This window comes from Podarcis vaucheri (genome assembly GCF_965113315.1).
Source record: "Podarcis vaucheri genome assembly, chromosome: 9".
Taxonomy (NCBI): domain Eukaryota; kingdom Metazoa; phylum Chordata; class Lepidosauria; order Squamata; family Lacertidae; genus Podarcis; species Podarcis vaucheri.
The window spans coordinates 374,756-402,546 of NC_138767.1; the positions used below are offsets into that span (position 1 = coordinate 374,756).

General features: G+C 57.1%; 1 protein-coding gene and 1 long non-coding RNA gene across 4 annotated transcripts; one reads left to right on the top strand and one right to left on the bottom strand.

The window, feature by feature from the left end:
• Positions 1–3,941: 3,941 nt before the first annotated feature.
• On the bottom strand, positions 3,942–21,917 carry LOC309540194. 2 transcript variants are annotated; one of them, XR_014223118.1, is made up of 3 exons: positions 21,812–21,917; positions 20,676–20,784; positions 3,942–4,589 (listed from the first exon to the last, which is right to left on the bottom strand). It is a non-coding gene; the product is annotated as an uncharacterized lncRNA (long non-coding RNA). The 2 variants fall into 2 exon arrangements; XR_014223119.1 differs by lacking the exon at positions 3,942–4,589 and adding an exon at positions 18,182–18,577.
• On the top strand, positions 19,634–27,791 carry LBX2 (ladybird homeobox 2). 2 transcript variants are annotated; one of them, XM_082236744.1, is made up of 2 exons: positions 19,634–19,906; positions 26,516–27,791. In XM_082236744.1, exons 1-2 carry the CDS (start codon positions 19,711–19,713, stop codon positions 26,992–26,994), a joined length of 675 nt encoding a protein of 224 aa, XP_082092870.1. In that variant the 5' UTR covers positions 19,634–19,710; the 3' UTR covers positions 26,995–27,791. The 2 variants fall into 2 exon arrangements, with proteins under 2 accessions (XP_082092870.1, XP_082092869.1); XM_082236743.1 differs by lacking the exon at positions 19,634–19,906 and adding an exon at positions 22,146–22,912.

Below are 27,791 nucleotides of genomic sequence, written 5' to 3' on the forward strand. Positions count from 1 at the left end.
CCCCGGCCAGAGCCAGGCTCAGGGCGGCTAACACCAGTAAAATTTCAGTGAAAACATAATAGGGGGAAAACACCAATTTAAAATACAGGTTAAAATGCAATTTAAAATGCAGCCTCATTTTAAAAGTAGCCCATAGATCAAGACCATAAGGGGAGGGAAACATAAGGGTCAGACTGAGTCCAAGCCAAAGGCCAGGCGGAACAGCTCTGTATTGCAGGCCCTGCGGAAAGATGTCAAGTCCCGCAGGGCCCTGGTCTCTTGGGACAGAGCGTTCCACCAAGTTGGGGCCAGTACTGAAAAGGCCCTGGCCCTAGTTGAGACCAGTCTAGCCACCTTGCGAAGTGGGACCTCCAAAGTGTTGAGAAACTCCAGCAGATCATCCTGAGATGAAAAAGACCAGCCTGACTCTGCTCTGGGCTGAATGGGAGGAAGGTGAACTATGGAACCCTCTCCCACAGGAGGCAGCGTTGGCCCCCCAACCTAGACGGCCATCTGTCCTGGATGCTTGAGCTGAGATTCCTGCATTGGCCGGGAGTTGGACTAGATGACCCTCAGGGTCCCTTCCAACTCTACGATTCTATTACCCCCCCCCCTTTCCAGTTATCACAAGAGCCGCCATCAGACCCTATGATTCTAGGAAAAGAGGATTGGACAGATTCGTGGAGGCGAAGAGGGCTACTGGCTCCCAGCCACAATGACTAGGTTCTGTGTCCACATAGGAGCCAACTCCTAGGGGCCAAGGAGACTTCGCCCCCCCCCAATAAAATATGTGAGGGGGCAGCCCCAAAGTTGATGGGCATTGCCATTCAAATGCTCCGTGTGTGCGAGCGCCACATCATGTGATGATTATGCAGGGTGGGGCTTACCTCCCCCCTCCCCAATATTTAATTAAAGTTGGGCCCCCTGGAGGCAGCAATGGAAGCCGCAGGCGGGAGAGGACTCTCCTGCTGGGTCCTGCTTGCCTGTTTCCCACAACGAGTGGCTATTTGGACTAGGCAGCGCCTTGACCTGAACCTGCAGGCTGTTGCCAGGATCCTTCTTCCTACAGGAGCTGAGGGGGCAGCTCTCATTTTGAGACCAGCCAGCCAGTCAGAGCCCAAGATCCTTCCAGCCCCTGGACTCTGCAGCAGGTGGCCAGCTGGGAGGTGCAACGAGTGGCCTTTCGCAGCAGGACCCCCTTCCCAAGCCTCCTTTCACTACCGAGGCTGGGTGGGTCCCTTGATCGATCAGACCCAAAGTGCCCCCCTTAAAAAGGGAAATTCCCTTATTCCGAATAGGATTCCACGCAAGAAAAGGGAAAAGTTGACAGCTAGGCCCCCCAGGCCAGCATCCTCTTCCTCACCTCGGCCTGTCAGTGTCCTCTTGTGGGGAGCAGTGGCGACCCCCCCCCCCTTGCCCCTCTGCTCTACACCAAGTGACAGCCTGGAGGCGCCACGGAGCTGCCTCGAATGAGCTTCACACCCGCGAGATCCTTCGGCGGACTGGCTGGGGCTGCCTTGGGAGTGCAGCAGGGCGACCCCGGTCCGGCCCCCCCTTAACGCTGCTGCGGCCCGGCTCTGCCTGCGAGGCTGCCCTGTCTCCAGCTTGGCCGACTCTCCGCTCTGCTCCCCCGGGCGCCCCATCCCATAATGATCGGCGGGGGAGACAGGGCTGGGCCCGTCGGCCGGAATTGCGCCCAGCAAGAGCGCATCTCCTGCGGCTCTGGCCGCCCTCGGTGACCCGGGAGCCGCTGCTGGCCTCTCCTCGGGGGCCGTGAGAAGCGGCCTCCCAGCTCCGGCCAACCGCCCCAGCAGGCGCTTAATTGCTAATCGCGTTAGTTGCGCCTCCGCGGGCGATCTATAGCAATCGGGTTAGCGCGGAGGGCCAATCCCGGCGGGCCAATACTGAAGGGGAGGCGTCCCTGCCGGGCCTTGCGCGCCGTCCAGCGACTCTCCCAGCTGCGCTCGCGCTCCGCTGGGCGGTTTCTCCGCGCGTGGAAAGGCAGCGCACCTTGCGGGGAGGCGCGCGGCTGGCGGGGGGCCTCCTCCCTGCCGGCTCACAGGCGAGGCGACGGCGCCCCCGGGGAAACGGACGGCTGGAGGCGAAGGACAGGAGGCCCCGCGGTCTTGGGAAGCCCAGAGAGAGGTCAAGGAGCCCTGGACGGTGCGGTCCAGCCCAAGGCGCCTACGGGGTGCGGCGCGCATCTGGCTTCAGGCCGACGGAGCCGCGTTGACCAGGCTTGTCACCTCTGGCTGGCGGCGCCGTCGTAGAATCCTCGAAGTATAGAGTTGGAAGGGACCTCCGTGGTCGTCTAGTCTGACCCCCCGCAAAGCAGGCAAAGCCACCCAGCTAACGCGAGCAGGAAGGCGGGGGCAGGCGCTTGGTGCCGAATGCGCGGAGACAGGCTGTGCTTAAATGATTACATAAAATGCTGTATTTGTAGTTGCATTGTATTCGAGCTGCCACAAACAATGCTTTCGGCGTGTAGCCAGTATTTTCCCACGGCCCGCTGGCTTCCCCCTCGAGGGTGCGGTACCTTCTGACGGAGTTTCATGCGTGAATCACGAGTGAAGTCACGAGGCAGCGGCGAGGGGAGCTGGAACCGGAGCGTCTTTGCCGGTGTTTAGATATGCAAATGAAGCCGCTTGCAGACGCACAAAGAATCGCAGGTGGCTTTCGGTGTGTGCGTATTGGCCAGCAGGAGGGCGGGGGAGGAGCAATATTTTGATTTTTAGCTGGAAAGCTACTTTTTAATAACATATGTTTAAAGACTGACTTTGGGACCAGTGGGAGAAAGGTTGTAAGTCTGAAGCCAACGTATCTTTTGTAACATTTAAAGGTAAGTTACGCAAGCAAGGCTTTAAGAAGCTTATTTATTGTAAAAATAAAAAAATTCCTTCCAGTAGCACCTTAAAGACCAACTAAGTTAGTTCTTGGTATGAGCTTTCGTGTGCATGCACACTTCTTCAGATACACAATAAATAGTACATTCTTCAGATGTACTATTTATTGTAGTACAGATTTATTTCTGCGCAAGATTCAGGTCAGAGTTCTTCTGCTGGCCTTAGATCTAACAGACTGCCCCTGTGTACCGGGGCTCAGGGTCCGCGAAGCCCCTTCCCGTCGCTTTCTCAAAGCCCCCGAGTCCGGCGAAGGCGCGTGGCTCTTCTGCGGGACGCGGACACGCGGGTTGACGATCTCCCAGGCTGCTTTGCTTGGGCTTTCAGGATAGGCTGGGCGATGAAGCTGGTCAGGGGCCAAAGCGCCGGTTTTCCAGGGGAGCGAGCCCGATTTCCCTCCAGACAAGACTCGCTTTTTCAGTTGTTGGTTTATTCCTCTTGTAAGCCGCTTAAAGGGAATACTGTACATAAAAATTCAGCTAAACCCGGAGCTGTGTGGCGTAGTGGTCTGAGAGTCGGGCTAGGACCTGAGAGAGAGAGAGCAGGGTTCAAATCCCCACTCGGCCATGGAGCTTCCCGGGTGACCTTCGTTGCCTCTCTGCCTACCTCGCCAGATGGTTGTGGGAATTCCTTGAGGGTGGGGAGGACTGTGTGCGCCACCTCAGGCTCCTAGGAGGAAAAGTTGGCATATTAATGCGACGAACAATTAAGCAAACAGGAGCCAACGGCAGCCAGCAGATCCGCAGGAGATAGACGCGCCGTCTGAAGGCTGCGGCCTGGCGCTTGTTTCCTAGCAGGCGCCGTGGGCAAGAGATGCGCTCCCGGCGCAGCCTGAAACCCAGGCGGCGGAGGATCTCCCTGCGAGCCGGGAGCGCACAACCCCGCGCCGCTACCGCCCTCGCAGCAGGAGCATCTCCGCACCCCAGGACGTGTTCGCCCCCTGCTCGCTTCCTCCTTCCCTTCCCCGCTTTTGCTGGACGCAGTTCAAGGTGTTGAGTTTATAAGCCACTTTTATGAGGGGCGGCCTGGCTTCTCTCAGGATCAGCCCTCGGGCTCCACTGTTGCTCACGAAGGCCGGCGAGGCGTCTGCCACGGCTGAACTGACCCGGCTTCACCCCTGCTGGGCTCTCGAGGAAGGAAAAGGTTTCTCTAAGGAGAATCTGAATCTTCGAAGCGTTTGGCCTCACACTGGTTTGGTTCCACTCCGGGGACCGACCCATCCAAAGATGCAACCCTGGAATTGGGGGCGGGACCTATTGGTACACGACCCCATTCCTTTCAACCGGGCTTGTCTAGCAGCAGTCGCGGTGGATCGGGTCCTCTCTTTTCACAATAATTTAGGACGCCTGGACGTTGGCTGTTTAAGCACCGAGCTTCTCAGGGGACCTTTGCGCGCGGCAAGCGCGGGCAGAACAAGAAGCCGCGACTGGATCTGGAAGGGATCTGGGGAAGCAGCCGAGCTACACCAGAGACCCCGCCCCAGTTTAACGAGGACAACAAACATCGCGACTACCACCCACCCTCTTAGGCCAAGTCCCCTCGGGTCCGCCGCCTGCTTGCTTCTTAGACACTTCCAAGCCCTTCCTTGTGCCAAGTGAATTCAGGTCCTGCCTTGTTCCGCCGTAGATTTTTTTTTGGGGGGGAGGTGTCAGGAAACCCCTTTATGTTTCGCTCGCCTTCTGCAAAAGAAGGAGGATATTGACTAGCCAACTGTCAAAAAAGAAAATGCATTAGAACAATAAAAGTGCAAACACCGTTCAACAAAATTAAGGGCGAATAAAAAGCGAGACACTCAGTTGCGCATTACAAATAAAACGGATGAGAAGCCAAAGGCGTTTGGGGTTTGGATGTGGCTGTCAGGCGGGGGAGGAGCAAGACTCCAAGACTTCTGCCCGCCCCCCCCAGTTCCACCAAGCAGGGCGTGGGCAAGAGCGCAGGAAATAAAATAAAATACAGTGGTACCTCGGGTTACGTACGCTTCAGGTTACACACGCTCCAGGTTACAGACTCCGCTAACCCAGAAATAGTGCTTCAGGTTAAGAACTTTGCTTCAGGATGAGAACAGAAATCGGGCTCCGGCGGCGCGGCAACAGCAGGAGGCCCCATTAGCTAAAGTGGTGCTTCAGGTTAAGAACAGTTTCAGGTTAAGGACGGACCTCCGGAACGAATTAAGTACTTAACCCGAGGTACCACTGTACATTGCTCCAGTTCGTACCCTATTCCCAGAGCCCTCGCAAGCAGCCAGCCCGCTCCGCAGAAAGAGGTGAGCTGGCCTCCCCGGCTTGATGTCAGCGGCCTGCGGGGTGACATGGCTGCGCTGCGGTCGCAAGATCTAGCCAGCCAGGCAGCAGAACAAAGAGGGGGGGGCCTCTGCCTGGAACAGCAAAGCCAGTTAACCTAAGAGCCAAAGGGGGCCTGTTCTCACAGTGGCCAGCCAGATGCCCATTATGAAAAACCAGCATGCAGGATTTGAGCGCACGAGCCCTCGCAGCTCCTGCGGATCCCGGCAAGAGGCTTTCAGAAGCGCCGTTGTCTTCAGCTGTGAAGGTAGAGCGCGCAGCTTTCCTGGCCGTGGATAACCTCCAGGAATCTACAGAATCCTCTCTCAAAGCCGTCCACGGTGTTGGCCATCACTGCCTCCTGTGGGAGCGAGTTGGTGGAGACCCCCGAGTGGTGGGTCTGGGTCATGGGCCTTCCGCTGCTAGGAGCGGCTGTGCTGGCGGGAGAGCCGGAGCCCGGAATCGCCGCCGCGCCAGGGAGAGGAAAAGCCGGTCCCGGGCCTGCTGCGCCCCGGGCACAGATGCTGTCCGCCTGAGCCTAACCTCACGGGCGGAGGGGCGGGCAAGTGTCGCCTGCTTTGGCCAGGGGCCCCGGAAAGGAGCCGGGCAGAGCCTTTCGGGGAAGCTAGGCAGCAGCAGCTCCCGGGCCCAGTGCCCGCTGGCATCTCCCGGTGGGGTTGGGAGAGACTCCTCCTGCCTGAAATCCTGGAAAGCCGTAGCTGCCAGCCAGTGCAGACAGTATGGGACTAAATGGACCGATGGTCTGATTCAGTATCCTTCCTGTATTCCTTTCTATCTAGCTGGCGCAGAGTGGAGAGCCCCTTCGGCTCCTGGCCCGGCGGAGGGGGAGGCGGGGGGCTGCGCTGCGCTGTCCCAGAGCCGCCGGTGGGAATTCCCCGCCGGCGCTGCGGAGGAGCCGGGATCAAAGCCGCCGCTCGTCTCCGCTGACCCCGCTGGCCTCTCCGCAGCCTCGCAAGGCGTGAAAGCGGCTGTCTTTGCCGAAGCCTGCTGTTCCCTCGCCGTCTTATTGACAGCTTAATTTTGCGCCCAGCCATTCCCCTTATTAAAGGGAAATTCATTTGGAAGCAATTTCCATCCGAAAACAGGCGCGGCCCTCCCGAGCCCCCCCGGCTCGGGGACATAATTGAATTACACCCGCCAGATCTGCATTATTGAAATGGAGCCGCTCAATAATAGATGAGCGGGGGGCGGGGGGGGGGGCGCGCCGTTGGCACCGAGGGAGGGGGCCTGTGCGGAAATGCGCCGCAGCTGCAGGGCTGCCCGGCCGGGTGCTCGGAGCTGCGCGCTGGCGGGCGAGCAAATGGGAGCTCCGGGACGCCCCCTCCCGCGCCATCTGCCGGGAGGGTCACGCTGGGAAGGGGCAAACGGGGCTTGGAGTGGCTCCTCCCCACCGCTCTCCACTTCTAGCCAAATGAGGCCTCAAAGGCTGCGAGGTGCCTAGGAGTCAACACACACGTGTGAACAGACACTACGTCCGTGTCGGCAAAGCAGCCGCGGTTGCGAGGCAGGGGAGAGAGGCTGAGACGGGCTCCTTCAAGCTGGGTTCAGCCGCAGCCCAGGATCCGATCCTTGCAGACAGCACCTGCGGAGAACAAGGCGCAAGGCCAGCCCCGGCCTTCTCTGCCTTAGCTGTGATTCCTGCATTGCTGGGGGGGTTGGACTAGATGACCCTTGGGGGTCCCTTCCGACTCTAGGATTCTCTCCCACCTCTCTGCTCGCGCAGTGGCCAGACAGAGGCCCCAAAGCGGGGCCTGAGCGCAGCAGCAGCCGAACTCTCCTCGCCTGCGCTTCCCAGCCATTCAAAAGCACGTCCTGCCTCCGACTGTGGACCCAATCCATACTTATTTTTAGTTACTTGGTTTATACCCCCCCACACACACACACCTCGCCCCCCCCCCCATCTAAAGGGCAGAATCACCTGCAAGTCCTGGAAAGATACCAGCCCCTTCCTCTCCTCTGACCCCGAAGTAAGGGAAATAGATTTCTGCCCAAGGGCTGGGATGCTGCCCTTAGCTGAGTCCTTCCTCCTCGGAGAGACTGGGGTGCTTCACAGGCTTCGTCTCCTGGCCCCCCAGGGAGGCTGCCCGGTCCTGAAAGCAGCGGGAGAAGGACAGTTTTGCACACTGAGATCCGAGCTTTGCGACAGGAGGAGGAAGAGATGGAGCAGACCTGAGGAGGGCCTGGGGACAGGTGGAGAAGTTTAGATTCGGTGGCTCCTGAGGTGGCTTCTGCTCCTCTTCTGCAGGTGGCTGGGGGGCCAGGAGGTCACTGAGCCCCCCCCCCCGGAGCCCAGCCTGTCAACGGTCTCATGTTCAGAACACCCCTCCTTAGAGCACCTTGAAAGCTGGTGTGGCCTTGACAAGAGTCCCACCTCCCGTTATGGAAATATGTGACATAGCCAAAGATGAAGGAAGGGGTTTGTTAGTCTCTCTGTGTGTTTGGACTTTTTTCTACTACATATTTTGTGTTTTTATTTTGTATTTTTATGTTGTGAACCGCCCTGAGATCTACCAATGAAAGGTGGAATACAAATTTAATAAATTACTAAATAAAATAAAGATTATTGGCTGTTCTTCTTGAGTTCTGCTTGGACTTTTCCTAAGAATGAGGAACTGGGAACCAGCTGGAAACCAATTCCACCCTCGTCCCCTGATGGGTTCCATCCTGCCTTGGTGTGTGTAACTGTCTTATTCCAAAAGGTCTTCAGAAGATGAGGTGGAATAATTATTTAAATCGGGTTGGACAAATAATAATAATAATAATAATAATAATAATAATAATTTATTTATACCCCGCCCTCCCCTGCCAGAGTTATTCTCCATTGCTGGGTCGCAGTTTTAAATGAGAAACATGAGTAGCTTTAAAGTACTGTATTTTAATCCTTCACTGTTGTTTTAAATGGTTTTTATTCATGTGGTAAGATATAAGGCTGGCCCAGACATAACCCAGGAAGCTATCTTTAAAATACATAAGACTATTTCTCTGTCCTTGCCCATGGAGTTTTCTTGGCAGGGATACTGGAGTGGCTTGCCGGTTCCTGCTCCAGGTGGATCACGTTTGGTCAGAACTCTCCACTATGACCTGTCCATCTTGGGTGGCCCTGCACGGCAGAGCTCATAGCTATAGGTCATATAGCTCATAGGTCATAGAAAAGACCCTGATGTTGGGAAAGATGGAGGGCACAAGGAGAAGGGGAAGACAGAGGACGAGATGGTGGGACAGTGTTCTCGAAGCTGCCAGCATGAGTTTGACCAAACTGCGGGAGGCAGTGGAAGACAGGAGGGCCTGGCGTGCTCTGGTCCAGGGGGTCACGAAGAGGCGGACACCACTAAATGACTAAACAACACTTTCTCTGTCCATGCTCCTGTGTCCTCTCCTCTGCCTGGCCAGTGACTCTTCAGGGCTACTTCAGACAGGGGGGGTCCCTTCCCCATTTCCCCCAAACTGATCTCAGAAGCTATATAATAGAGGGATCAAACAAGGGTCCTCTGGCCACCCCACCCCACCGCCCACCATAAAGATACAGAGAAAGATAAATGCAAAGCACCTCCGCGCTCATCAAGGAGGCAATCAGCAGCGCGTCACGGGAACAGCTCCGCACAGGCGCAAGCGAGTATACGTACCTAATCAACACTGCGTGCCCCGTGGGTGTTGCTCTGACACACAAGCCATGTGCTTTTGTTGTATTTGAATTTGATTATTTCATTATGGGAAATCTCTTTGGGAGCCAGCTGGTGGAAGACAGAGCAGGAGAAAAATGGAAGAAATGAAATGGATCTCTCTCTCTCTCTCTCTCTCTCTCTCTCTCTCTCTCTCTCACACACACACACACACACACACACACACACGGCAATTCACATGAACATTCGTGCTCCAATTCAAGCAGTCTTTAACATGCACAGCCAAACACAAGCACACAGAGACACAACCTTGGGGTTTTATTATTTATTTGTTGATAGGAAATTTGTTGACTGAGCATTTTCTGCTTATGGGCTTGGCAAACCTCAGCATCCTTCAGTAACTAGCTGGGACATGATGGGGCCCTGAGACAGAAGGGTTGTGTGGTACCCGTTCATTTACCACTACTCTTCTCCCAAAGGAGAGGTGCCAGGGTCGAGACCTCTGACTGGAGTGCCTTTGTCTTGTGACCAGCAACGTGAAGCTAAGCCACAAGACAGAGGAACTCTGCACATACCCAGAGGCACCCCTTGCATGTTCCGGAGTGCCTGCATTGCTGAGCCCTGTCTCAAATCACACCTTCTGGTGGTTGTTGTGGAATGCAGAAAAGTCAAGTACAACCTTTTCCTGTTGCCTGGCATGGACACCCAGGGGAACGTGGCTCCAGGCAGGGAGATCTTCCTGTCATACCTGCTCTGGATCTCACCCCCCCCCCGTGTGTGACCAGGTGGATGGGCGTGACCTTAGCTGACCAGGTAAAAGGGCTGGCCACGCAACCACCTCTCTCTTGGGCTCTTGCTCTCCTGGCTCTTAGCCAGCGCATGGCTCAATCTTCACACAGGATGGAGCCCACAGGCAGAAAGCCCAGGCTTCTTTTCACTGTGACCACAAGATAAAGGCTGCCTTCAGATTCCTGCTGTGAACTGAATGTGAGTAAAACTTTATTCTTACTTTTAAAGAAGATTGTGCTGTGTTATTATTAGTTTAAGAGGGGAATAAAGGTGGATTTACCAGGAACAAGCCAGACTGGATTGCTTAATTAAAGGATTGTAAGTTTGTGAGGAGGGATAATATCCAAACAATATATCCTCTCCTACCATCCTTAACATTTGTCCTGTTGGGCAGCACCCCTGATAAGTTGAAAGGGGGCCTAATCCATCTAAAACGAGCTCATTGCATGCATTCTTGGAGTCCTTTTGCTTTTTGGTTTTGCAGGGCAACCCCCCCCCCAAAAAAAAGGGTTTTGTTTGCTGTGTTTCCTCCATTGCAGGAGTTGGCCTTCAGGGTTGATCCCTTCTGACTCTACAGTTCTACCATTCTATGAAATCGCAGCTTCCTTCCTGCTTGGCTTCACACAAGCTCCTTCCTGACCCAGATAACGTTTTTACATCTTTCAGGCACACCAACCACCTTCCCATTCAATCTGAATCAATGTCTGTCTGTCTGTCTGTCTGTCTGTCTGTCTCTCTCTCACACACCCACACAAAAACACACCCACACACCCACCCATGTGTGTTTCACACCATGTGTGTTTAACCTTGTCTGGGGGATCACCCAGGAATTAGTGTGGGCACATATCCTCTTGCCCCTTTCCAGCCACACTGCCAAGTGCTCCCATTGCCAAGTCCATGGGAGGTCTAAGGCATCAACATCACGTATGCCAAAAGGTCAAAGGGATGCTGGCAGGAGCATGTGAGCACATGGAGGGCACAGCACATGCCCCGACATCTCTGTTGGTGGGCACCTGGCTGCTCTGGGTGTGGCCAGGACTCTGTGCCTGGGAGACCACGCAGGAAGCGGCTGGGCCATACCAGCCAGATGTGCTGGGGCTTTAGAGCCCCTTTGCATAGCTGTCAAATCAAAGTGAGGGGGGGAGGTAGACAGGAGTTCCAGCATCATGCGCACAGCAGCTGGATGGAGTCCCAGGGTTGCTTGCATCTGTCCCATCAATCACAGCAGGGGGAGGGGCGTGGGCAGCTGTGAAGGCTCACCTGCCTCTGCCAGCCTCGGCTCACTTGCCCCTGAGGCCCAGGGCTCCGGGGGCCAGAGAAGCTGCAGGCTAGGATGGCTTTCAGGGGTCCCCCCCCCCCCCCGCTTGGAGTCACTTGAGAGGGAGAAGGGGGCCACACCCTCTTGGCCTGGAATCCTTGTCTTCAAATCCCAGACGCTGGGTGAGTGTGAGGCTGACACTCCTGAGTGGTGAGGCAAATACACTCTGCACATGCTCAAGGCATGCATCCAAGATCACAAATCATGCTATGGAAAACCACCTGCAAATAATGATAGTTTTCCAGTGAAGAGCCATCATAGAATTGTAAAGTTGGAAGGCACCCAAAGGGTCGTCTAGTCTAGTGTTTCCCAACCGGTGTTCCGCGGCACACTAGTGTGCCGTGAGACATTGGCTGGTGTGCCGTGGGAGGGAGGCGGGCGAGTCGGGCGGTGAGAGGCGGCGGCGGCGAGGATCCGCGTCGAGCCGGGGGCGGCTCCGCGGTGGTGGTGCCGAGGTTTCTCTCTCCATTCTCCCCTCACACACACACACAGGAAATAACACAGGATCAGCTGACAGGACCCAGCCAATGGGGCAGCGGCGGGGCAGCGCGTGCAAAAGGGAGGAGCGCGAGACAGCGGACGAGGAGGAGGCCGGCATGTCCGGGCAGCAGCAGCAACAACAGCAGCAGCAACTCCCGGCGACGGATCCTCAAGCTCCGGGCAACCCTACTCCCTCACCGGCCTCGGCCGCCCTCCTGCTCCACCCGCCGCTGCCTCCCCCGCCGCCGCCGACCACCTCGGCCCCACCGCCGCCCCTCCTCCGCCCACTATTGCCACCACCACCACAACAGCCGCCGCCGCCTCAGCTGCCGCCGTCCCTCAGTCCCTCGCTCTGCTGCCTCCTCCCCCCCACCCCCAAAGCTTGGAGGTTCCCCGGCAAGGGGGAGGGAAAAAAATTGAAAACTTTCACTTTCGTGCGTCCCTCCCGGCGTGACGCTGCGCGCTGACGTCACGGGGCTGTAATGGTGGTGTGCCGCGAGAGTTTTTTCATTAAACAGGTGTGCCTTTGCCCAAAAAAGGTTGGGAAACACTGGTCTAGTCGAAGTCCATGCAACTCAGGAAGAATAACAACAACAACAACAACAACAACAACAACAACAACAACAACAACAACAATAATTTATTATTTATACCCCGCCCATCTGGCTGGGTTTCCCCAGCCACTCTGGGCGGCTTCCAAAAGAATATTAAAATACTGTGATACATCAAACATTAAAAGCTTCCCTAAACAGGGCTGCCTTCAGATGTCTTCTAAAAGTCTGGTAGTTGTTGTTCTCTTTGACATCTGCTGGGAGGGTGTTCCACAGGGTGGGTGCCACCACCAAGAAGGCCCTCTGCCTGGTTCCCTGTAACTTCACTTCTCGCAATGAGGGAACTGCCAGAAGGCCCTCGGAGCTGGACCTCAGTGTCTGGGCAGAACGATGGGGGTGGAGATGCTCCTTCAGGTATACTGGGCTGAGGCTGAATCACAGCTAGCACTATTCTAGCCCTCCTGGGAGCCCCTGAGGTGGTTGGGCCTGTGGCAGTGGAGTCACAGTGGTGGCAGAGACCCTTTCGCTGGAGGGGGTGAAGGTGTGGGAATGTTCATGGAGGCAGGAGAGGATATATTGTTTAATTATATCCTTCCCAACTTGTGTTAACAAGTTCTACAATTTAGCAGAGTAACATTCCCCTTTTAAACTTACATAGTGGATAGGTCTTTGCCAGGCTTGCATAAGCCTCTAAAATAAGTTTCCTGGCAATTCCCATTTTATTCCCTCTTAAAAAGAATAGACACAACGCAGTCTTGTATAAAAGTATATAAAATAGTTGTGGGATGTAAACACAGGAGCAGTCAATGACAACATTCCTAGAGTGTACATGTTAGAACATGGGGAGGGATGTCTGTTCAGCAAGCAGGTAAACTTCCTGGGGACGGACTTGCTCCGCATGTGACCAGAGGTGGGTGTGGCCTCACCTGTGCAGGTAATGACAAAAGCACAGGGCAGGCAGCCACTCTCTCTCTCTGCCATTTTACTTCGATGAGGAAGCATCTAAGGATGCTCTCTTGGCTCCCAGCCAAGAGAGGAGATAAGGACTATCTTGCTACAAGATAGATTCTGAATGTATGTAACCTTTTTAAGCCTGTCTGCCTTCTGGGATCATATTGTGAACAGAACGTGAGTAAACTCTTTTATACTTTTATAAAGACTGTGTTGTGTCTTGTATTTTAAGAGAGAACAAAGGGGAAATTACCAGAGTAATTATTATAGAGGTTCTAGCGAACCTGTGCACACGTTACCGTTGCGAACTTAAAGGGGAATGTCTATAAACTCTGCTGATATTTTGGGAACTTGTTAGCACAAGTTGGATAAGGATATAATCCCACAATATATCCTCTCCTGCACCCCAGAACATTCCCACAATAGTTTACTCACATTCTGTACACAGAAGGATCCGAGAAGGCAGACTTAGGTTACAAAATGTATACACATGGAATCTATCCCATAAGGAGATACCATAGTTTCTTTGTCCTCTCTTAGCTGAGAGAGCTTCTTAGGCTAAGGAGATGTTGCTACTTCAAGGAATGGAGTCAGAGAGAGAGATGGCTGCCTCCCCTGTGCGATTTTGTTACCTGCACAGGTGAGGTCACGCCCACCTCTGGTCACATGTAGAGGAAGTTTGTCCCAGCCCAGGAGGAAACCGGAAGTTCTGACTGGCTGGTCCAGACATCCCCTTTTTATGTCCACTCTAGGAATGTTGTATTTGACTGCTCCGTGTTTCACACCCCACAGAAGGCGATGCCTCTAGGCCAACTTCATGAAGCCCCTCCAGCTCCACCCCATCTTGAAGGCACCTAGCCTCTCCTGCTCCTGGCCCCAATCCCACCCCTTCCACCACTTTCTGAGGCTATCCCCTTCCACACACCCCACCACAATCCCTGGCACAAGTTTGCTTATTTAACCATTTAGGTAAAAAAGGGAAAGGACCCCGATGGTTAAGTCCAATGGAAGGCGACTATGGGGTGCGGCCCTCATCTTGCTTTGCTTTTCAGGCCAAGAGAGCCGGCGTTTGTCCACAGACAGGTCATGTGGCCAGCAGGACTAAACCTCTTCTGGTGCATCGGGACCGTAACAGAAACCAGCGCACACGGAAACACTGTTTCCCTTCCCGCCACAGCTGTACCTATTTATCTACTTGCACTAGTGTGCTTTCGAACTGCTAGGTTGGCAGAAGCTGGCACGGAGCAACGGGAGCTCACCTCGTCCTCGCGGATTAGAACTGCTGACCTTCTGATCGGCAAGCCCAGCGCCACCCGCTCCCGTTTACACCTTGCCCGCCTTCCAGCTCCTACGGGGCATCCACACGGCAGCCTAAAGCTAAGGTTACAAATAATATCGCTTATATAGAATTAAGTCAAGAGCCATTGTTAGAAAAACGTCCTGATCCAGGGGCCCTTCCACGGCGTCTTGGTCTTCTCAAGGCGCTCCTTCGTTCCCTTAAGTGGCTGCAGAGCCCAGCTAGTCCTCGCGCTCTTGACAACTGAGATTAGCGCGCGCGAGCGCACGCGCGCGCACAAACACACGCATCTAAAGGCCTGCGATGGAGCTGCTCGCCCCACGAGCACATTCTTCTTCTCCATCACTTAACTCAATTTCCCTGTCAACGCCCCAGATAAGCTGGCAGTGGGGGCGGGGGGGGGAGGAAGATGCTGAAGGAGAACGGGGGGGGGGGGGAGAGAGATGCAAGACCTGCTGAGAATGAGATGGGGGCCTGCAAGGATTTCCCTCTGCAGCAATTTCCTGGTGCGTGTCACAGGGCATTATGCGAGACGGTGTGCAGGGCGGCGGCGGGGGGGGGGGTCGCGGGGGGAGGGTCTGTACGAGGCAAGGAGCGGGGAGGAACCAGGGAGGGCAGGAGGAGCATTTGTCTCTCCTTGCAGGTTGAAGTGTCCTTGCGAACACGCCCCGAGTCCCCGTGTAACGCCAGGGCAGCGAAGACGCCTCTTTCTTCCAGAGGTTGCGCCCGCCTTAGTCTGCTGCAGAAAAAAGGGTCTGTTGCGCCTTCATTATGGCACCAGGCTTTCATGCAATCGCGGGATTGTAGAGTCGGAAGGGCTCCAAACGGTCATCTAGTCCACCCCCCCCGCAACGGAGGTTTTGTGTGCTTCAGGTGCATCGGGTGGGGCCTTAAAGACTCCCCGCTGTGTTGTGGCCTCAGCTGGAGCGGCGAGACAGAAGCCGGAGGAGGCGCGGACGCTTTGGAGGAAAGGGGCTTCTCTGTCGCCTGAGGTCCTTTGTCTCAGCGAGGCTTCCTGGTCCGAGCGCTGGGCTAAGAGCGGAGGCATCGCGGCTCAAAGGCAGCCACGAAGCTCTGGGGGACCAAGAGACAGTCCCTGTTTCTTACTTAGCCTAACCTCCCTCACAGGGTTCTTGTGAGGAGAAAACAGAGGGAGGTGGACAACACTGGGCTATTTGGACCACAGCTGAGAGCCCGTGTGACCTTGGAGTCAGTCACCATCTCTTCGCCTCACAGGGTTGTTGTGAGGAAAAGAACCATGGAACCACCTTGAGCCCCTTGGAATTTAGAGATGTATATAAATGTAGTAAGTACATACATACATACATACATACATACATACATACATACATAACAACAATAGTCTGGAAGAACTGTGGATCTGGCCCTATGTCGGGTGCCAGACGATGCCCGTTCCTCACTCGTAAGAAGCCGATCTCTTAGTGTGGCAGCGCTGTCCTCTGGAACTCCCTGCCGGTTGACAGCAGGGCGGCTCCTTCCCTGCGCTCTTCTCCGCGCCTGCTAAACGCATCCTTGCTTAGACAAACCTACTCAGGTAAAATGTTGGTGTTTGTTTTCATCTGATTTTAGTTTATGTGTGGTTTTAATTTTTCGAATGTTGCTTATAACTGTTTTTATCGATAATTTTATTTTTCGTTAGTTTTATAAACCACTTTGAGGCTTTTTTACAATCAAACAGAGTCTAATTTCAAACAAACAAACAAACCAACCAACCAACAAACCCGTTTCCTTTGCTGTAGGGCTAGCAAAGAGGCAACCCCGGGCGAGCTGGACTTCCGCTGTGGCTTAGATCTTTCCCGGGCCTGCCTTTCCCAGAGCGCCTCCCCTGGGCTGTCCCTGAGGAGTCCCGAGTCAAATCCTGCGCGCCACCCGCGTCCACAGCTCTCCTCCCGCAGAGGCGCCGAGGGAGGTTCGGGCGCTGGACTGGGAGGCGGCGACCGACGGATTGTCAGTGCTAAGGAGGAAGATAAGACGGCTAAGAGGAGCTCTGTGGAACCAGGGACAGAAGGGATCGGGGCCACCGGCGAACAGGCCCCGACTCACTGGGCAAGGGCCCCTCGCCAGCCTCCAAGGCCCCACTGCAGCAAACAGACGCGCGCCGTCGGAGAAATGATTTATCCGACGTGCGCCGGGCAACACTTCCAGGCCTCTGGCTTCGCTGGCGGATAAAAAAACCTCTTAGTCCGCCTTGTCAACCAAGACGCTCCAGGCGCCAACTTTTTAAAATCAGCAACGTTAGAAACAGGCAAACGAAAACCAATAAAGGCGCTAAAGCAGAGAGGCGAAACCCTGAGTGGAATCCGGGAAGCGAGAGCTAGGGCGACTTGTAGACTTTGCGCTTTGGGTGGCTTTACCTTGGAGGAGATTTTGGGGCGCGCCTGCTTTTCCCTGCTCCCTCCCAGGAGAGGACAGGAGGCGGCGGAGGAGCGGTAGCCCCGGCTGCGGGCTCCCTCCTTCCTGGCTCCGCGTCAAAACTCCGCCGCCCGCGGGACTTTCGCACCTCCCTTTCTCGTCATATGGAGCGCCTCTCTCCCCCAGTTTCGGGTCAGCGGCCTTCCACTCTCCTCGCTCCGCATCGGGATCTCCAGGAACCCACTTCTGCGGCAACAGATGCAAATAAAAATAGCGTTTGCCTTTCAGAAGTGATGCTGCGCATCTCTGCGCCAGGAGCCGCCTCGCCTTCCGCGTCGTGTAAGCCGCTTGATGGGGCTTGGCCGGTTCTTCTGCATCCAGTGCGCTTCTGGCTGAAGAAGCATTTAGACGGTATTCTGACCGCCACCCACCCGCTCGGAGAAGTCTTGGGATCGGAGCCTTTGGCGGCCAGGAACGATGCGCCTTCCAGCTGCCGCCGGTCTCGCTCAGGGGACTCTCGGAAGACAGGAGGAAGGAGCAGGCGAGGGAAGGCCCGGCGCGTTTTCACTCCTGCGGCTGAGCGCGGTCTTGAGAGAGGGGCGAACTACGGAAAGGGAAAGCAATTAAGAAAGGCCCAAAGGGAGAAAGCCCGGCCGGCGGCGCTTGCCAGACTTCCGCGGGGCTTCGCTGAAATCCCGGAGCAAAGCGGAGCCGGTCAGGCAAACCCGCTTGGAAGGAACCCGCGAGGGGCGTCGAGGGAGGCTCCCCTGGCGCGACAGATTGGGGGGGGGATCCCCTCTTTCCAAAGGCGCCTCCCGCCCCTATTGTCCGGAAAACCATAAGGGAGTTTCGCCAGTTGGGAAGGGAAGGCGAGCCCCTTCGGGATCGACTCCGGAATGGACCGAGGCCGGAACCTGGAGCGCCCCGCCCGGGAGACAATGCCCGGTCCTCCCGCTTACTCTCGCGGTGCCTTCACACCAAAGTCAGCCCCCCCCGGTTCCGATCCCAATGATTTTCATTCCCCACCCTCCCAAATTTCAATTTGCAGGCTCCCCTCCCTCAGCAAAAGCAGATGAGGCGACGCGCTGGGGATTGTCCCGACATGAAAGTCACCATCTGGCGGCGCGCTCTCCCGATCCGCCGCCCCCCCCTCCGCCCGCCCGCGCGGCTGTGGCCATGGCGGGCTCCATCCGCTCCTAATCGCTCGTGTAAACGGCCCATCTATCACGGCGAGCGGGGATTAAAGGCCCCCGAGCGGAGGGGCGCGCAGCCCGCCAGGCGCTGAGTGACAGCTGCGCTTAACCACTTCGGCTCCGGGATGGGGCAAAACTTTTAACTGGGCGGGGGGGACTATAGAGGGGGGGGCTCTAACGCAAGAAGCGAATTTATTCGGGGTGGAAGCCTTGGGGTCCGCGGGAGGAGCTTCCTCACCTGCTGTAAGCGCTGGGCCTGATCCCAACCATGAGGGGTGTCTTTGGGCAGAGGAGCCCCCACACACTGCATTGCACCCCCCAATACAGAGGTGATTCTACGGGGGAGCTCCTGCGTTCATTCTTGGGCTTTGGGGGTACGTGGCTTTGCGCGCGACGGTTACAATGATCTCCGAGAGACCTTTCTCCGACGTGAAATGGCGCCGAAGGGTGGTTTGGGGCCTGGCCAAGCCTGGAGCCCGTCTCCAGGTTTCTTGGGGGGAAATGGGGAATAGGAGACCGACTGGGTTCGGGCAAAAGGAGAGGAACCTCAGCCACAGACAATCTAGGCGCTCCGACAGCCCGGGCAGGATCGGGGCCGATTCCCCTTTGAAGGCTGGGCCGAGAAGAAAACGCAACCGGAAAAACGGAGGGGGTGCACTGCCTTATTGGGGTTGCAGCTGACAATTTTATTTCTTTAATTAAAAAAAAAAAGGTTTTCCAAACCCTTACAGCTCTAGAAAGAGCGCACCGCACCCCCTTACCTGACAGATTCCTTCTAACTTTCCAAATATTTATCTTCTATAGGTTTCCTTTGTTCTGCGTTAACCTAAAAGAAGCAAAATATTAAATAAGGGACCAAGAGACGATAGAGGGGTGGAAGGCGGCTCCATCCGACCCCTTTCCAACCGGGAGGGAGCTGGCCCTGCTTGGGGGGTCTCCTGGGCTGGCCCTGAGCACCACGACCCGGCCGCCAGCGCTTTTCTCAGGCCCGGGCAGGGCAGGACGCCGCCTGCGCCTCACACCTGCTGTTCCACCCGGCCGTGGGGATCGCGGGACTGGGAAACACACAGATCAGGCCCGCAGCTCCGCCGCCCGACACGCGAGGAGGCTGGGCCTTCAGTGCCTTCGCCGGCGAGGAGGGAGGCTCAGAGACCCGCGTGCTCCAGGCCTGTAAGCTGAACGTCTCAAGGCTAGTCTAGACGGTGTTCTTGCGGGGCGGCGATTATCACGCGAAGGAGCATTCTGCCCCGCGGAGGTTGTACCTTCCTGTCACAAACCGAGGGCCACTTTTATCCCCATGACTGTTGTGAAGGGAGGGGGAAACAAAAGGCGACTTCTGAATCTTGCGGGGTTTCTAGCTAACAGGCGTCTTATGGTCGCCTTTCAGGGTGATTGGAGGAGCTGCTGGCTCTGAGATGCCCGGGGGCAACTGGCCACGTTCACACAGCCAGAGAGGCCCCCCACAAGTGCTTTGCCGTGTCTCGTGTGAACGCACCCGCCCTTTCCTCCTCCTTTCCTCCGGCCTCTTCTGACCTTCGGTGTGGGCAGAGACTACGGCTCGTAGGACGAAAGACTCTCTTAGGACTTTCCCAGATATCGCTCGCCCACACCGAAGAAGGTGCCATGGATTGGCTTGCGGCGAAGAAGGTGGTGGAAGTCGGTCACAGGGCGGATGCGGAAGGCGAGCGGAATGCGGACGGCCCGTGGCGAGCGCTGCCAGCTTCTCCTGGGCCTTTCGCGCTACCTCCGGAGGTGTGAGATGGCTCTGGGATATATTGAGGTCCATGTTCCGTTTCTCTTCCGCCCATTGGCGAAGTCCTCCGGGCAGAAGTCGGGTGGCCATCTGTCCAGGATTCTTTAGTTGCGCTTCCTGGATTGCAAGGGGTTAGACTAGATGGCCCACGGAGGTCCCTTCCAACTCTCCAATTATATGATTGTGCGCCTACATTTGGGGTGTAGATGGGAGGGAAGGGATTTTCCTGCCCTCCCCCACCCCGTAACCTTCAGAGATACCGCCCCCATTCCCTCTTTTTCTCCTGCTTGCGCTGTGGGCTTTCCCGGGGGTCTTGTGCCTCCTTCCGGCCGAGTCCGACCGGCTACAGGGGGAGCTCGTTGCGCGTCCACCGGGAGCCCTTTGCGCGCAGGCGAACCCGAGGTTTGGACAGGACGGGCCTGGCCTCTCAGCAGCTGGCTGTGGAGGGGGACAGGCTGGGAGGGAGGGAGGGAAGGAGGGGGGGGTTTACAAGCGTGCGGGATCATGGAGCTATTTGTATGAGGCTTTTACGGCCGGTCCGGGCAGTGAAACTCAAAACCTGCCCAAAGCCCCGCGCTGCGGGCCATAATCACTCCCAGACGCGGCGCTTTTATGGGCCATTTAGAACTGGGGAGGCTATAAAACTCCAGGCAGTCGAGGGGGGGTTAGAATAGTCGGGGTGCATCCTGGAGGGGAGTGGGGAACCCCATGGAGGCCCCTCTCTCCGGAGAGGCCGGGCTAGCCGTCGGGGGGAGGTCGGGGCCGCCCAGCCTGTCTACAGACTCCCCTCCCCAGCAGGCGGCCCGCGGGGGGCTTTGAAATGCTCTTTACAGCGCTGGGGGGGGGGAGCCGCTTTTTATGGCTCCCTTTACGGGGATGTTGCACGTCTGCCTTGCATTAGCGGCGGGGGTGGCGAAGGGGCCTAGCGGAGCGCCCAGCTGGGCCGCAGGCGGCGAGGCAAGCAGCCGGAGGGCCCGATCCACCAGAGACCCTGGGACGCCGCCGAAGCCGCCCTGCACCTCGGGCGGGGCAGCGAGTCGGCTCACTCCCAAGAGCGCAGGGGAAGAACCGGAGGGTGGAGGGCCGGGAAGGGGGAAGAAGACCCCAAGCTGGCCACGATGGGTGGGGGAGGAGGGTCCGTAGGGCACCCAGGGAAACGCGAGGGGCAAACCTGGAGCGGAGGCAGCGGCTCCTCTGGGCAGCGTCTCGGATCCTACGGGCCACGCACGTCAAGGACGCCCGCTGAACAAGCCGGAGCCGGCGCTGAGCGAGAGGGGAACCTGAGGGTGCCCAAGATAATAATAGCAGTAATAGCACGAATAATGTATCTGAAGAAGTGTGCATGCACACGAAAGCTTATACCAAGAACTAACTTAGTTGGTCTTTAAGGTGCTACAGGAAGGAATTTTTTTATTTTGACTATGGCAGACCAATACGGCTACCCATCTGTAACTAGCACGAATAATAGTACTACTACAAAGAGTACTACTGATTGTACTACTTGTACTACTACTAATAGTAACAACAGTAACAACAATAGTCATAGTAATAGCAAAGCACGTCTTCAACAATTGCGGCAGCAACAAAATTCCGTGCGCCCGCGAAGGAGAGCGTGGAGTGGCTCTCGCGGGGTGCGAAGTCTGCCTTTCCCTTCCTTCCTTTCCCTTACACCAAGCGGAGGAAAACCCTCCGTGGCTCTGTCGGCTCTGGAGGAAGAGAAACCTCTCCCCGAAGTCCCCGCGGGGCTATTTCGGGGCCGCCAAGCTAGTGAAGGCGCTGCAATTGCGCGTAATTGCGCGGCGAGGTAAAACCAGAGTCCCGAGAACAATAAGCGAGGCTGCCACAAACCCCCGAGGGGTGTTTAGCTGGAGGGTCGCCGCCGCCGCCCGAATGAGAAGCAGCCGGAAGGCCCCGGAAGAACCCGGCTCGGAAGAATCCTCGCCAGAGAAGGGCGACTGGCGATTAGGAACTGCGCTAGAGGGAGCGTGACTATCTCTCCAGAGGGAAAGGCCGCAAAGGGCGCCCCACATGCCGGTCAAGGAAGGCTTCCCTCCTCCAAAGCAGACCCGATCCAGGCGGCTCCATAAAGCTCCTGGAGAGAGGCGGGGGGGGGCGAAGAGACAATGCCAAAACTCAGGGGAGCAGAGACACTTGCGGCAGCTTAAGACAGTTGCCAGAGATGAGCCCCGCAGGGGAGGCAGGGTCCTCTATCGCCCACCCCAGCTGCCCTTCTTGTATCTACAGCCAGTTTGGCAGGGGGCGGTGGAAGGGTCTGGAAGGAGCGGGACCACCGCGGAGCACACATACCGGGAGCTGGAGAGGCGAGGCCCAGCGCGATAAGCCGAGAAGGGGCCAGCCCGGAAGGCGCAGCTTCACAGCAGAAGCTGTCCTCGGCTTGGGGAGCCGGAGAAGCTGTCGGGTCCGGGCCCTGGCGCAGGCCTAGCCGCTCCCGCGACGCCTCTTTGCTCCCGGGATCGGGGCCGGCAGCTCAGCGGTGGAGCCGAGGGAGCCCCCGGGCAGGCCTGAGAGCAAAGGCAGAGCCGCCGGGCGGTGGCCGCTTCTGCAAGGCGGCCGGAGAAGCGGGGACCCCCTCCCCTCCCCGCGCCCCCCCCCCACTCGCTCCCCCCTCTGAAACTTTGCTAACACTTCCGCGCTGGCTCCTCCTACCCGGGTGCCCAATTGATGGCCCTGCCTGTGCGTCTTTAAGGCTGGAGCGCCCGGGCGGACTTGGCTAGGACTGAACGGGCTCACCGGCGGCCAGAGGCAAGGAAGACCCGACGGGACGCCCCCTCCCCAAGCCGCGCCGGGCAAGGCCAGGCAGGGGGATGGGCCGGGGGGGCCCTTGTGCGGCGCCGCTCTCCTCTTAGGCCCGGATCCAGCGGGCAGCGGGGCTGGGGGGGGGGGGAGAGAAGAGGAGCTTCCGCGCTCAAAGCTGGAGGGGGCGGCTCAGAGCGGCTGGCGCGCAGAGATAACAACGCCGGGGGATCTGCAGCAGCACCATGACCCCAAGGGGGTGCTGAGCCCCATCCCTGCTCCAGGAGAAGCTGGGGGGCTCCCTCCCCCTCCCTCCCGCCTCCCTCCCGCGGGCCATGACCTCCGCTAAGGAAGGGAAGGCGGCTCCCGCGCTGCCTCAGCCGGCCACCGAGGAGCGGCGCCGGAGCCCGCTGGACCAGCTGCCGCCGCCCGCCAACTCCAACAAGCCGCTGACCCCCTTCAGCATCGAGGACATCCTCAGCAAGCCCTCGGCGCGCAAAGCCCCCGCCGCCCGCCTGCTGGACAAGGTCGCCGGCTCGGCCGGACCTCCCCGCAGCGGCGTGCCCGCGCCCGCCTCTCCGCTCTGCGCCCTCGAGGAGCTGGCCAGCAAGACCTTCAAGGGGCTCGAGGTGAACGTGCTCCAGGCGGCCGAAGGTAAGGGGTCGGCGCGGGGCGAGCGAGAGAGGAGAGGCGGCGGCGGGGCGGCGGAGGGCCGCGCTCGCCTCTTCCGCTCCGAGGGGGGACCTCCTCGGGGGCTCTCGGCCACGGGGCTTGGGCAGGCTCGGTAACGAGGCGGCACCCGGGGGCCACCTTCCCACCACCGCTGCTGCGAAGCGAAGGAAGCGGCGGCCCTTCCCCTGTCCGGAGATTTCTCGGGCAAAGCGAAGGGCGAGGCTCGGACCCTCCTCCGCGGTTTGGGAAGCCCAGGGAGCCGCCTCCGGGGCTGGCGGGTGTCCCAAGGAGCCGCCGCTGCCGCCGCTTTCCCGAGAAAAGCGCGGAGCTCCCGGAGGCGAGGAAGAGACTCATCCGCCGCTTTCCTTCGGAAATCCTGATGCGGAGGTCTAGCGGCGTCGGGGGCGAAGGGCTGGTCCGCCCAGCCCTCTTTCCACAGGGTCCCCCCAACGCCAACGCCGCTTCCTCCCCTTTGGCCTTTCTAATCGTTTTTTTCCTGCCCCGCGGAATCCGCAGCCGGTTAAGTCAATATTATGTCAGCGGCGTGGATTTGTTTATCTGTCCCGCTGGCTCCACTTGACGGGCAGAGTCAGTCCAGACCGCGAACCGACACACAAACCGCCCGCGCTCCGAGGACAGCAAATGGCTGCCGCGTTGGGTCTTTCAAAACTAGACCGTTTTCTCTCTTTCGGTCCCGCCGGACGAGAAAGAAAAATGCCACCGGCCTAAACGGCGCGAATTCGTTTCTGGCGGGTGCTCAAGTTCGTGGCGGCGGCTGGGTTCGTTTACCGCGCGCGATAATTTCTCCTTGCTGGGTTTCACACGACTGCGATTTAATTCTGCCTTCTGCTTCTGTAAAGTGACCCCCCCTCCCGCCCCTGCAACACACAGAGAGACACTCTCGATTCAAATTAGCAGAAGGATGAACGCCGAAAAACGGCCCCGAATCGCGTTAAACCACAAAGGGAAACGCACTAGTTTGTTCCGGGCCGTTTGCTCCGATGTCCAGGAGCGAAATCCGGGAATCGAGCCGGTTGGAGAACGGCCGGATAATCGACGTGGGCACAGCCCTGCCCGGGCCCCCATCCCACAAAAAAAACCGCCGTTTAACATCCGGTTCCTCAACGGATTCTACCACCCCTCTTTTTAAAAAATGTTACTGAGAGTGAGACACAACGTTTCGCCTCCACTTTTCCGGGGAGCCGGGCCTTCCAGTCGTCGCCGCGGCTAAAAACCTTTCAGGCCGAGCAAACAATTTTCCGCCAGGACCCCGAATTCGGGAAGGTTGTTCCTGGCCGAGCCACGCTTCGGAATAGTCAGCCCCCCAATTGTGCCCTGGGCAAAAAGCGAGTGAAGGCCCCGGACCCTCCTTCTCATCGCTTCTCAAAGGTACCCAAAGAGCCTCGTGGAGAGGCGCAATCGGACATTACGTAATTAGTTCAAATTAATTATATTAATTCATATTCTTTATATTTTACAATTTCCCATATTTCTTGGGAGAATGTTCCTCGCCAGTCTTTCAGCTTAAATTGCTTGCAATTCCCCAAAACCATATTTCAACTTAATATAAATATGAAGGAGCATGTTTCAAACGCCTCTCTCCCGGCGCCAAAATGGGTAATATTTGAGTTCCTCTTTTCCCAAAGAACCCGGGAAACTCTCTTTTTTTCCTGCGTTGTGAAATTAGCCGGGCCTCACCAGGGCCCGTTCGGCGCCCTTCGGGCAAAATTCTGACTGGCCAAGGGCGAGGGAGGCGGCGGGTGTTTTCCTTCTAATCGTGAAACAACAAATCTTAGGAAAGCGTCATTTGTGAATGGTGGAGTGGAAAATGGGACAGAAAGAGAATTTAAACCAATTTTAAATCCAGGTTTGTTGCTCTTTTTTCAGGGCGCTTTCAAACTTTCAGTTTAATACCTTTTTGCATTTCCCCCAGCTGAAGTGCAAATCATGCGTCGGAACAGAATCTCAATAAATTAAATTGAAATTAAATTCCGGCGCATGGAAATGGGTTTACTTTCTCTTTTTGTCCCATTTTCCACCCCACCATTCACAAATGACGCTTTTCTAAGGTATTCCCAGGACGCTCAAACAGTTCACGTGTACAAATTCGGATTTCAGACCTGGGAAAGGGAAAATTGAGCAGCATTTGCGAAAATAGTCGACAGAGGAAAGCAGGATTTGAGCGCAGCGCGCAGTTAGTGTAAAGGAGCCATTAGTTTGGATGAGCCCATCCTGATGAGAAGGGCCTGATCCTGTGGAGTCACCCAAACGGATTAATTCTGCGAGAGGTAATAGGCCTTCCTGGAGGGGTCCGGCTTCTCTGCTGTGGGCCGAATCGTTTTAATTCTAGACGAGGCCCTCGCGCGGGCTCAGCCGCAGCCTAGTCTCGGGCAGTCCCTGGCCTCGTCACTCCCTCGGCTTTAAGGTCCTCGTCCGGGACGAGAGGAGAGGAAGAAGACCTCTTGTCCTTCGGCGGCAGCTGAGGTCAAGGGTCCCGCACTTCAGAGCAGCCATTTGGTTTCATTACTGCCTCCTGCGCGCCTTTCTGAGAGGTGGAAAGGAGAAATGGGAAAATAGACGCAGGAGACTTTCGCTCTCCTTTCCCATCACACAGTCAGGACCAAGAAAGAAAGTATCACTGCTATGCGGTTGCTGTAATTATTATTACTATTATTATTATTAAATTATTATTATTAAATTATTATTATTATTATTATTATTATTATTATTATTATTATTATTATTATTAAATTATTATTATTATTATTATTATTATTATTATTATTATTATTAAATTGTTATTATTATCCCCACCCTCACTTCAGGATAAAAGTGTAGCAATTATTCCTTGATCTGGAATTTTGTTCCAAATTTTAGTTTGGTGCCAAACATCTCTCTCTCTCTCTCTCTCTCTCTCTCTCTGCCCCCCCCCCCAGCCCAGTTCTCTGGGACAAAGGTCGGCGCCTTGACCGCCTTTGCTTCGTCGTGCGAGCAAATGGCCGGCGCTTCCCAGAGTCTGGTTTTCAACAAAATGTTATCAACGCCTTTGAAGAAGGGCGGCCGCCCAGCACAGTCCCTCTTTGTGCTCCTTCACTCGCCCTTCCATCCCCACGAGAACTGGGTCCGCCTGACTGAACGGGGAGAGAAGGGAGGCCGTCGGTTTTCCAAGATGCTCCACGTCCCGCTAGCACCCTGGGCTTCCCGCTCCGCGCTTCAGCCTCGGGGCGGGGAGGTTAAGCTAGAAGTCGCCCGTCGTTCTCCGGGCGCCCCCACTGCACTCGCTGGGTTTCGGTTCCCGTCGGGTCTCGCCCTGCGGCCAGTTTCACGCTTTCCTGCGCCCAAGGGGAAGAGGTCTCTCCCGACCCCAGCAGAAGGGATAGCGAGAGGCCTTGCCAGGCCTCCAGGCAGAGGAAGCGACCCTTCCAGCCCTGGTGGGGTAGCTCTGGAGTCCCCTGTCCCCCCGACGGCTGCAGGTTCTTTGGCGACTCCAGACCGGGCAGGGCAGGTGCGGGATGGGGGACGCTGGCCCTTGTGCCCGGCGGGGGCGGCTGACCGCGAATCCTTCTCATCTGCCTCCCTCTGCAGGCCGGGACCCGCTGGGCGCCTTCGGGCCGCGGCAGCAGTCGAAGAAGCGTCGGAAGTCGCGCACGGCCTTCACCAACCACCAGATCTACGAGCTGGAGAAGCGCTTCCTCTACCAGAAGTACCTGTCGCCCGCCGACCGGGACCACATCGCGGCGCAGCTGGGCCTCAGCAACGCGCAGGTCATCACCTGGTTCCAGAACCGGCGCGCCAAGCTGAAGCGGGACTTGGAAGAGATGAAGGCCGACGTCGAGTCGCTCAAGAAGCTGCCCCCGGCCGCCTTGGAGAAGCTGGCCAGCATGCCCGAGCTGGAGCCCCAGCCCCAGCCTGCCCGGGCCCGCGGGGGCAGCCTGCCCCGCGCCTCGCCCCCGTCTTCGCCCGGCGCCTCGCTCCGCGCCACGGACCCCTTCTCCGACGGCGAGGAAGACGACGACGAGGAGGAGGGCGAGGACGAGGACGAGGAGATCGACGTGGGGGACTGAGAGCCTCGCGCGGGCCAGCCCGCTCCCCCAGCATCGAACCAAGGGACGGGGGGTTGACCGTCGGACCCCGTACCTCCCTCTCTTTCTCCCGCCTCACCGCCAGCAAAGGGGCTTGAGAAGGCGCCCCAGCCCAAGAACAGAGAGGCCCCACTTTCGACGTCCTGCACCCCAATTCCCTGACGCCCCAGGATTCCATTCACCCCGATTTCCCTCCATCTTGATCCGCCCGCCCCGTCCATTCACCCCTTGCATGTCGTCCATGCGTTGCCCGACACATCCCTGCCTGCCCCTCAGACCCACCCCCCTTATTCTGGCCCCAGATGACCCCACCCCGTCCTCCTCCTTCGGTCACTGGCGTGGAAGATTTGGTGCAATTTCTTTTTCTAAAAAAATCAATTAATTTTATTATTATCATTATTTTTCAGTCGTGGTTTGGTCCCTGCTGTGATCTCGATTCCTCCCCCCCCCGTCCCGTGTCCTTGCTGTTTGCCTTTCCTCCATGAGTCCAGACTGGGACACCCACCCGGAGGAAACAGGGGACTGTGGGAGTGGGGGGGGCGTGTATTACGGGAAGGCCGCATTTAGCACATTCCAAAAGGGCCCACCGACGGCTGGGCCTGGAGCTCTGGCGACTCCGCGAGGAACCACCCCTCTAGGGAAGGGGGGCTTTCCTTCCCTCCCAGTTTGGGGTGGGGGCAGCTCCCCCAGCCCTTCGCGCACCCCCACCCCACCCTCAGTTTCCCGGTTCTCTCGGTCGTGTGTGCGTGTATATATTTTGAATAAAAGGACACACCAGA

Excerpts from the sequence above, each read along its gene's own strand:
- LBX2 (XM_082236743.1), top strand. The coding sequence starts at position 22,594 with ATGACCTCCGCTAAGGAAGGGAAGGCGGCTCCCGCGCTGCCTCAGCCG. Across the intron at positions 22,913-26,515 it reads CGTGCTCCAGGCGGCCGAAG|GCCGGGACCCGCTGGGCGCC; the intron begins GTAAGGGGTCGG and ends CTCCCTCTGCAG.